General features: G+C 37.4%; 1 protein-coding gene and 1 long non-coding RNA gene across 2 annotated transcripts; both read right to left on the bottom strand.

Annotated features, from left to right (window-relative positions):
- Positions 1 to 5299: 5299 nt before the first annotated feature.
- LOC136820560 (uncharacterized) lies at positions 5300 to 6558 on the bottom strand. The gene is made up of 6 exons (XM_067076748.1): positions 6530 to 6558; positions 6336 to 6439; positions 6120 to 6203; positions 5799 to 5858; positions 5581 to 5657; positions 5300 to 5382 (listed from the first exon to the last, which is right to left on the bottom strand). The coding sequence occupies exons 1-6, from the start codon at positions 6556 to 6558 to the stop codon at positions 5344 to 5346; spliced, it is 393 nt and encodes a 130-aa protein (XP_066932849.1). The 3' UTR covers positions 5300 to 5343.
- Positions 6559 to 7536: 978 nt separating this feature from the next.
- Positions 7537 to 8254, bottom strand: LOC136820558 (uncharacterized). Its single transcript, XR_010848611.1, has 3 exons — positions 8197 to 8254; positions 7962 to 8095; positions 7537 to 7637 (listed from the first exon to the last, which is right to left on the bottom strand). It is a non-coding gene; the product is annotated as an uncharacterized lncRNA (long non-coding RNA).
- Positions 8255 to 10470: the final 2216 nt, after the last annotated feature.

Below are 10470 nucleotides of genomic sequence, written 5' to 3'. Positions count from 1 at the left end.
CTTTATACATTTGAGATCAAAGCCCTTCGTCCCCGTTGTATTGGGCTCTTCCAGAAAAAAATTGTACATGGGGGGTGGAGGATATAACAATTTTTAGTGATTTACCCCCCGAACAGGGTGACTTTTGGCCCCCCGGACAATAGGTTTCACCCCCGAACAAGTATCTGCTGACCCCCCGGACAGAGCAAATTTACCCCCCGGACAAGGCAAATTTTGATGATATTTTTCTACCCCCCGGACAAAATATCCTCCACCCCCCCATGTAAAATTTTTTTCTGGAAGAGCCCATTGCAGCCTTTTTCACGTTACTTTTATACGCCAGAGAATATAATCCGGTGCTATCAGCAATTAGCTTAAAAAGCCGATGATACGCTGGGAATCGGGTTGGTAGACTATCTATCATTCCTATTCCCACTCTTGGATTGGAAATGAAGCCACTTATTTCCCATCTCAAACACGTGGCCCGAGTGGTTTTCATACGCAAAACGCCAGATTTAAAGTTAGACCCATCGCCTACCGTGAAAATTACGTACCGAAATCATATCTCAACCTCTGACGGCGAATAGCAATTCTATTCAGCGCGCACTCAGTGCAGAGAAAAGAAATCATGAAGACAATCCAAGGTTTCGGATTAAGTTAAAAGTCGATATTTTTATTCGCGCCGTTGAAAATATAACTCAAAAATGTCATCAATGCTTTTAAAAGAGTCAGCGATAGAGAATCATAATATAAAGATATGTCTATTATTTCGATTCCATTGAAGTTACATTTCCATAATTTGATGGTTTAGTAATTACTGTTTTGTACATTTGGGAATCATGCAGAAGATTTATTTTTAAAGAAACTCATTCTAAGTACACTTGGAGGTTTCTGGGGAATTCGTCAATAGTAATCATCTTTACTTTAGAGACAAAGGGGAATGTCACTTTAAAATATGTAGGTTTGGCGGGACCTAGGTCGGAAATAAACAATAAACCCTCCCCCTACAGCTAACGATCATAGGAATATAGGAATGTAGGAATGTAGGTATATAGGAATGTAGGTATATAGGAATGTAGGTATATAGGAATATTGGAATGTGGGTATATAGGTATATAGGAATGAAAGAATGTAGGTATACCTTAATGTAGTTGATCTTTGGTCAAACACTGTATTTAGGGAACTCCCAAGGAACATCTATTCAATGAACTTTTTGTTCCCAAAGGAACTTTCTGTCCTTTTTAGTTTTCTTTGAAAGAATAAAATGTTCTCTAAAGAATAGTTTATTCTTTATAACTTCAAAGGTATAGAAAACGTTCCTTTGTTCCTTTTAATATCGAACAAACTGTTCAGATTTTTTTACTGAATAAATTGTTCACCGTTTAGGGAATAAAATGTGTACATAGTGCAAATGAATTTGTCGTTCTTTTCTTGTGCTTTTACGAATAGTTCCTTGTCTAGGGAATAAAGTGTTCATAGTGTGTAGGAATTTAGCGTTCTCTCGTTCTTTTTGTGTGTTGGTTACAAAAACGAGTATCATTTTCTTTTAATTAAGATCAATTTAATCTTTGCATTAACTCAAATTGTTCGCTACCGTGGGAATTTTAATTTCCAATCGTACCTCATTGGTGGTATCTGCTACGCGCGCACGTTTCTCATTGGGCATTTTTTTAAAGGGGGTTTGAGAGATGCTTCTCCCTTTTCTAAATCAATGGAAATTTTATTTTTCAAACCCCCTAACAGAGTTAAATTTGTAAATGACATAAAAAGGGAAAACTTTGCTCCTTTCATTCACGATGCGTCGCTCAAGGCGACTGCAGGTCAACTGGAAGACTTTAGTTGGTGCTGCTCATGGAAAACGAACGCTAAAATTACGTCCAAATGGGCAAACTTTTACACTTGTCCATAAAACTTTGTTTACATGGAGATTTCAAAAAGTTGCCGCGGATTGAGAAAACACTAAACGTGAAGCCCCCATGGTATTACATTTTGATGAACAACCCGAGGTTAAACGTGAAGACATGGTTGACACATTTAGAGTTACAAAACGGCTTGGACTGCCGTAGCCGTCTTTTTCACTCATAAAGGTATAGGATACGATTTTTTTGCTCTGGCTTGGAAACACCCTGAGGAGGAAAAAAGCAACAGAGAGTCCCGGCAAATTGGAAACGTCAATGAAATATTTTATGCAGGCCATGGGAAACAATGAAAATGACATTGAGCTGACAAACGAATTTGTTGATTGCTGTCTGTCATCAGCTTCAATTTTTATTTCATTTTTGAAAACTTTAGAGACTAATTGGAAGGTTGGTCCTTCAGGTGCATTGAACTACGTGAAAGCTCTTAGGACTTATCGATTTTAGAAAGGCAAACGGTGTATCTGATAATACTTCTACGTTGCTTTACTGTTGAGAGGTGTATAAGGAGAGCAACTGAAAACCTTGTAAAAGAAAGAACCTTGATTGTAATCGTAACCTCGATTGGAACTCTCATTGCTAGAAATAGTTGGGCTACGTTAGAAGACATGGAGCAGTCATACCTCATCCCTGGGACAGTTCAAAACGATCATGCAAAAGTCTGCCAATAGTGAAGAAGCTAGACTTTTAACAAAAGGCGAACTGGTATTTTGCATTCGATTCATTACCACTTTATTGTTCCTGAGAGTGAAATGTTCAAGACCTATGACTTATCAATTTCTTACCGTCGGAATGGTAAACAAAGCAAGAGGGAATGGTGGATTTGTTAGACCAGAGAGAGTTTAAACAGCATCAGGTATCAATATTTAATCAAAATAGATCATTATAATTAATACACCGAATCAAACTTTCTTAATCAAAGTTATTATAGATCCTTACATATCATTCTCATGAAAGTAAAAGGGGGCAATATGTATTTGTGTTGAATGATGAAAAACAGAAAAAACACAATCATAACATAAAACTCTTTGTTTATATTTCGGTACATTTTGAACTTTTCTTATCGGACGACACAATTGAAATAATCGACTTGTTATTTGGAACACATAAGACTCGTTTAAATCCGCAATGTGATTTCTTACTGCTCTCAACAAACGGCACTCAATTTCAGTCACTGCTTCTGCTATGACAATTCTCGTTCATCAAGCATGGAAACACATCAATCCAACACGGTACAGGCAAATAATCGAAACGGAAAGCAGCGAACGACTCAATCTAGAAGAGCAACATTTTCTTACTGAGGATCAAAAGCACAGTTCGACAGTTGCAAAGGTACATTACAAGGAGACGCAATCCAGAATCGTTGCAGTCGAAGGAAAGAAATGCATGGACAAGATGACAAAGGAAGCGCGAACGGACGTTAACAAAAACCTGGTAAGCATGTTCAATAACATCTCTTGCTCATTCGACAACGAGGTTCTGAGCCAGAGTCAGCGTATTAATAGAGGGAGGAGAACCTAGTTTTCGTGGTTCAAGTTCTCACATCAATCAGACGACAAATCAAACCGAAAGAGATCCGTATCAGCCAATAAGAGAATCACTTGATGAAATTACAGACCTGACAATCACACACACAGTGGAGGGTGAGAATTGCAATGTCAGCAAACCTCTCGTCTGTTTAGATGTACCAAAAGATAATGTTGTCGTCAAAGAGAAGTTGCTGAACAACAAGTTACTAAGAGACAAACAAAGAATGTGAAATTTACTAACGAAGAGGATCGTTATTTAAAACAGGGTATCCAAAAGTACGGACGTAAATCCTGGGCCCTGATTTTAAAGGACTTAAGTTTCAATTTCATCCATCAAGAATAGAGACTCGTTAAGGGTTAGATCTGACAGGCCTGTTTTAGAAAACTATTTGATGTGACAGTTGATTTTTTGTAGATTTGTACCAATTGATCAAATTTAATCTAATATTTTTTATTTATAAAAAAATATGTCAAAGAAAAGAACAAATTCGATTAATCCTTAAAAACTAAAACTCCAGGGCTACATCAGGGCTACATTATAGGGCTTCTAAGTTCAATTTAGCTTAAATGAGATTATCAATGTTTCCAAGCCTTTCAGTTGAAAATGTAAGACTACTTTCGGTTTCGTCAAAAATGTCACAAATCCTAAATTACCAGGGCTACAGGGCTACCCAACATTTGCCAAGCTAAAATTTCAGGGCTACAATAGGGCTACAACAGGGCTACTCAGGGCTATCCAATTTCAAAGAGCTTTGTTGTCTATCAATTTTCAAAACATGCACAAATGATATTTATTGTAAGCATGTTCTTCTATTTTCAAGAAAGAAAGATTGTTTCTTAGGGTTAAAGGTGTCAGCATAGTCAGCAGATTTAAACCATTGAAATTTGTACACGTCGTCGATCAAAGTTCAATTACATAAAGGGACTGGGGTTCTACCTTACCAAAAATCTATAAAATGGGAAACGTTTGAATATAAAATCAGTTCATTCTCGTCACATACATCATGAGCGACGTTGTGGTGGTTTCCGAAAACTATGTTACGTCCGAAACAGACAATGAGATACCAGAAAATTTAAAGACTGTGGACGAAATTGTCAAACACATGGGCAGAAAAAAAATCTACAAGGTCAGATTTAAGCGAAAGACTCCAGCTTGGCTGCTGAGCGACGCAGACGGGAGCGACGCAGAAATTTCAAAAAAGAAAAAAAAGAAAGCTTCCTGTTGTGATGAAAAGACTGGAGAGAAGGCCAAAGTTAAAAACACTTAAAATATGGATATTTGCTGTTTGTTGGATGTTGGATGTTGGATGCATAACTGTTGTTGTTTTAATTTTTTAACTTTTACCCTAAATTTTATTCACTTTGATTTGTACTATGTAATGTAAAGCTCTGTTTCGTAGGTAGCAAATTACTGTTTTGTTATAAATTTTGTGTTTTGTAAATTAAAACAAAATTTCAGGAATATTGATAAAAGGAGAAAGAAGTTTTTTCAGAATATTTTCGATCAACTATTCAAGAAAGGTATGCCAAAAAATAAAATAGACAGGTTTTATTAAGATTTAAATCAATTTTCTCTTTACAATGATGTCGAGGTGTCGACGGATCGACTCTAACTCCTTTTCGATCCAAGGGAATGTGTCCAAATAGCCAAGGATGTCAAAGCCGTTCCGAACCCTTCCAGACACCAAAAACCAAGCATCAATAGTCGGAACAGCTCCTCTCCTCGCCAAACCACCATGCCTCATGAAATTGTCATCGAATGTGTTGTAATGCGCAAATGACAATCTTGTACCTCTGTCAAACCACTTGACGATGAGCCGAGTCATCTCTGCCCATTTTTGGTGTATTTATGTCCACGTATCTGAATATTGTTTTATCATTCTTCTCGGCCTTATGAACAAAATGAGCACGGCTTGTTTTTATGAAGGTCGCCTCAAAATCGATCGATTGCTCACCGTCTAAATGTTGAAAAAGTTCTTTATATATGTATATTATGTCATTATTAAGATAAAAATATAAGAAAGAAGAATAAACAGATTCTTCCCTTCCTGTTTCTAATTCCCTTTCAGATTCAGTTTTCTAAGCATACAAGCCGATGCGCGAACCCTGGTTTTTTTTTTTTAAATACATTGTTTATGTTGACATATTTGACTCACCAGACGAAGAAAATAGTCCAATTGTGCCAAGAGGTAGTTCATCGTCTCGTTGACATCTTTCATTAAACTTTCATGATCTAAAAATGCAGGGAAAAAGGTTAGTAAAAAACCAGCCAGACCAAATGAGGTATTGGACACAACTAATTGAAATTCAAATATTTTGTTGTTTTCATGTACCTAAAATCCGATTGTAACACCATGTATATAATATAATTTACCTTTACGTTCTTTATCCGCTATTGATTCTGCTAACGGCTTTTGGCGTTTTGGTGGTTGTTCTAAATCAATAAAAATAATGGCACACTTTATCATCAGAAATTTGTCTCGGTATCCATTTTAGATTCAGATGATTTTTTTATGTTCAGGCCGTGTTAGTCACAAGTTTAGGTAGTTTTAGATTATCCATAAGCCTCAAATCACATGTTATGATTGTGGTGTTTGTGAGAGTAAATTGATATATGATATCATTATAATGATATAATATAAAATATTATGATATCTAGATATAAAGTATATCTGTAGTATATTTTGTAAATTACCTTCTTCCGATTCATCCTCGCTACTCTCTTCTATACGTCTCTTCTTTGTGAGCCTTCTTTTCGAGATTCTCTCAAAACGTTTAGCTGAATAAAAGAAAAAAATGTATTAAATTCGAATTAAAAGGTTCATTGTTGGATTTGATGCTTAGTCAGCACATGGATGCAGTGCCAATAAATTACACTAGATTTCAAAAGATTATGAGTGAAAAAACTTACTAATGGCACCTTCAGAGCCACTCGAAGGTGAATCGTTGTGCCATTTCGAACATCCTGGTCGATCATTTGTCACCCGTTCGCTGCTCGAGTTCGTCTCGAAAGAACTTGTATTACAATCTGAAAAATAATTGAGCACAACTATGAGACGGTTCCTTTTGGTGAAATCTTGAAAAACCTTGTTCGATTATTGCTACTGGGAATTAGAAATATAATTATTTACCATGATTTTGAGCGTTTTGCTTTGAGCTTCACAACGTACCCCTGCCAGTTTCATCAAATCTCCTTGTGGCAGACAAAGTGTGATCTAAAAAAAATAGAATACGATGAAAAATTTGTTTCTATGCCTTAGAATATAAATCCGCCGAGTATCTGTTACCAACTAACACAATGTTAGCTTTGAATTTTACCTTTGGTTGAACGTAGTCGGTGACATCACGGACGAAAAAACAGTCTTTTCTTGCCACGTAACAATTGTTTCTCATTGATCAACCATCCACAGCAAGATTTCGAAGCTGTGATCCAGATCCACTCTGGAGCGCTTGTGTCCGTCACTGCCAATGGTACCGTGTCCATGTAATGAGTCTGTCTTCCACGTTCCTCTGACATCGCCATAATTTGGTTTCGCTTGCATGTGACGAAAATTCCCTTTAAAACAGAAAGGACAAGTCTTTTTACAAACAAAAAGTCAGATGCGTTAAAAGCAAAATATGTACTAGAACTGTCACTGTTTACTGCACATAAAGCTTTTCTTGAAAATAACTTTCTTGGCTCCCGCTTGGTTGTCAACGATTTCGGTTTTCATGCTTTCTTGGCCAGTGAGGACCCCTTGAAGAAGGATTGGCTTGTCACCAGCCATGATTTTCGGAACTCAACTCGTCGATAAAGATGAATTGTGTCACTGTTGATCATAGACCTGCCAAGATTTTTCCTTGACAAAGAGGCGATAAATTCAGGATGGGTCAATCCTCTGACAACGTGACGAACGAGGTTTTCCTGAATTTTTTGGACCAACCAGTGCCCAGCTTTGTTGTCTTTTGTGGTAGCTGAAATCAAAGCAAGCCTGGTAAAATTTGACAATGAATTCCATTTGTTCTTTAATATCTGGAAAACGTTTTTCACAGCGTCGCAAAAACACCACCAGTTTTATCCACTTTGTCGGTACTTCTTTAAATATACGCGGCGAAATGCGTCTTTATCTGTTGGTTTGTAGGGGCATGACGTGAGAGATCTGCTTGATAGCTTGTAATACAGTCCACCGCTTATTTCGATTATATCGGGATCGAATACAATTTGACTGATTGCCTGAAAATGAAACACGGTTTAATGCAATTAAAACATTTCAGAAATAAAATATTTCATATATCATCATATTCATATTGTTTGGTGAGAGCTGATTTTCACGAGAATCGTAAATTTGGAGTATTTTCCTGAACAGTTAAAATCTATTCCAAGAAAATGGATTTCTTTGTATTTTAATGCAGACTATTACGTTTTGATTTTTTCCTTTTCTTCTGTTTATTGAAGAAGCCAAAACAAAGCCAAGTTTGTTTGTTTGTTAGCTAGCAAAGCTAGAAAAATCGACTATATAGAATCGGTATTGACGTTTATAGAAATAATATGTCTTACATTACATCCAGGGTCGGACAGAATCCCTAGTAATGCCGCCTTGTGTTGCATGATCGCATCTTGGATTTGTGGAATGACAATGATGGAATTAAGATAAGTCTTTGCGCTACCTATTTTGTGATAGGCAAAGTTTGCTGAAAGAAAAGGAGTGAAATGAGTATTAATATCTAGATAATGACTTAGGTGTATAGAAAACGTGGAAAGGTCATTGATAAAATGTCAAGTATGAAATTACCCTTTTCATACTTCCGGTACACTCTTCCTCGGAAAGCTGCATGATCACCAGACTTCATAGCTTCTTCAAACGACTCAATGCACGGCCAATTTGTGTTCCTGGCACCCAATTGTCGACGATTTCTTCCCAGGAGTTTGGTGCTCCACAAATGACGTCAAAATGGACACCAGCAGTCCGTAATCTTTCTGCCCAATTTCGTACTAACACAAAATACTTTTGGCAGTAAGTGATAATGTTAGCCGTCCGCTGGCCCAACTCGGTCGCAAGCGATGTGCCAAAAGTTGTTTTGTGATCCTAAAGACAAATGCAAATGGTAAAAAAACAGACGTAAGAAAAAATAAGTCTTCAGACTATCAACATAACAGGGTAGCCTTGTGTAGCCCTGTCATAGCCCAATCGTAGCCTTGGCTTTTTAGGTCGAAGGAGGTTATGTAGCCCTGTAGCCTTGGATTTTCACATCCTCAACAATATTTAGTATTACGTCACAATATTTAAGACTACTTTCGTTTTCGCCCCAGTAAAAAAGTGTCAAAAGTTGTATAGCTCCATTGAACTCAGAAAAACATAAGGATAATGAAATAAACGGGTAGCCTTCACAGGAAAAAATTTTCGATTTCCAAGGTTGGAAATTTCAAGTTTTCTTAGTTGGAAAAAAGATAAAATCCAATGGAAAATCCAACCTGAAAATGTGGGACATTCTCCAAGGTTGAAAATTTTGCATTTTCCATGGCTTGGAATTTTCGTAAATCCAGGTTGAAAAAAGCCAAAATCCAAATTTAACAAGGTTGGAATTTTCGTAAATCCAGGTTGAAAAAAGCCAAAATCCAAATTTAACAAGGTTGGAATTTTTTAACCTTCCGTTGAAAAAGCAAGCCAAATCCAAATTAAAAGGTTGGAATTTTCGTAATCCAGGTGAAAAAAGCCAAACTCCAAACTTAACAAGGTTTGGAATTTTTTAAATTCACGTTGAAAAAAGCCAAACTCCAAAAGGTGATGGCAGAGATGTGGAAAAGATCTTAAACAAGGTTTTTGTTTTTGTGAACAGTCACTCGCTAGCCTAGGCTCGATGGCTCCCGGTCAATCTCTCGTTATTGTTCGCACAGATACGTGGTTGATCTTAGATCACTCACACAGCTCAGCAGGGCGTATTTGAAATATGACACAAGTACCCTATGTTCTTCACTGTGCGAACTCACTACGATGACCGAGGCCGCTCCGAAGAGACGCTCACCTGACGGAAACTTACAGCTTGACTGCTCATTATAACCTAATATCTAGGTTACTATATATCAAAACAGTTTTGAGCGAAAATCGCTTGTGTTTTCCCTCGGACATGCGCAGAAAATGGTTAGAAAACGAATTTCCACATGGATTTTTAACGTTTTCCAAAATGTTTGGAAAAACACAAATTTCCAACCCAAAAAGTCTAGTCTTCCAATCGAAAGAGTTTCAATTTTACAAAAATGTATTTTCCACATGGATTTTTAACGTTTTCCAAACTGTTTGGAGAAACACAAATTTCCAACCCAAAAAGTCTAGTTTTCCAATCGAAAGAGTTTCAATTTCACAAAAATGTAATTTCCACATCGATTTTTAACGTTTTCCAAACTGTTTGGAGAAACGCAAATTTCCAACCCAAGGTTGGAAAAACAACACAGATTCGTTAAGAAAAGATGGCGGACGGTCGTTAAGTTCAGCGCTCCGGTAATATTGAAGAAAACCGAGCAAAAAAGAAGATAAACAGATACAAAAAGCAGACCAAATTTGCAACAAAAGGTGATTGTCTTCTGTAAAGATTCTTTCGCAGCCGTTTTAAGTATCAAAATGCCAAACGAAGCTGATCCGACCGAAAATGCTGAAAACCGAATCAATCGAACAAACGTGAACAATTTAGTGGCGTGCGAAAGGTGTGGACAGCAAAGATTTCGTTCACACGCGGCGTCTTACAACATCTTCCATTTTGCAATGGACCCGTTCAACCACTTCCAGTTCCACCACCACCCAGACCACCGGATCCTCCACCTCAAGAACCCATGGTACAACATCATTTCATGTGGGGCCAACTCAAACGGCGATCAAGCAACTCACGAACTGAAAAATGCTATGAAAAGATAGTGTACTGGAGAAGCACTTTATGCTGCCGACAAGGTTCGACCGGGAAAGACTACATCAAAGAAACTACCCGATTGATCAACGAATGGTTAGCCGACAGCCCGATTAAAGAATGTGCGATGTACGCAGTACATATCATGCCAGCGCTTCTATTGCAAAAAC

This window comes from Clytia hemisphaerica, unplaced genomic scaffold (assembly GCF_902728285.1).
Source record: "Clytia hemisphaerica strain Z4C2 unplaced genomic scaffold, Clytia hemisphaerica genome assembly, whole genome shotgun sequence".
Lineage (NCBI taxonomy): Eukaryota > Metazoa > Cnidaria > Hydrozoa > Leptothecata > Clytiidae > Clytia > Clytia hemisphaerica.
This window is presented reverse-complemented; position numbering and strand designations above follow the sequence as displayed.

Bases quoted from the DNA above. Each gene is read 5' to 3' on its own strand.
- LOC136820560 (XM_067076748.1), bottom strand. From the start codon at position 6,558: ATGGTAAATAATTATATTTCTAATTCCCA. The intron at 6,440-6,529 runs GTAGCAATAATC...TTGTAATACAAG, and splicing joins AATTATATTTCTAATTCCCA to TTCTTTCGAGACGAACTCGA. The intron at 5,383-5,580 runs GTGAGTCAAATA...TTCAACATTTAG, and splicing joins TGGACTATTTTCTTCGTCTG to ACGGTGAGCAATCGATCGAT.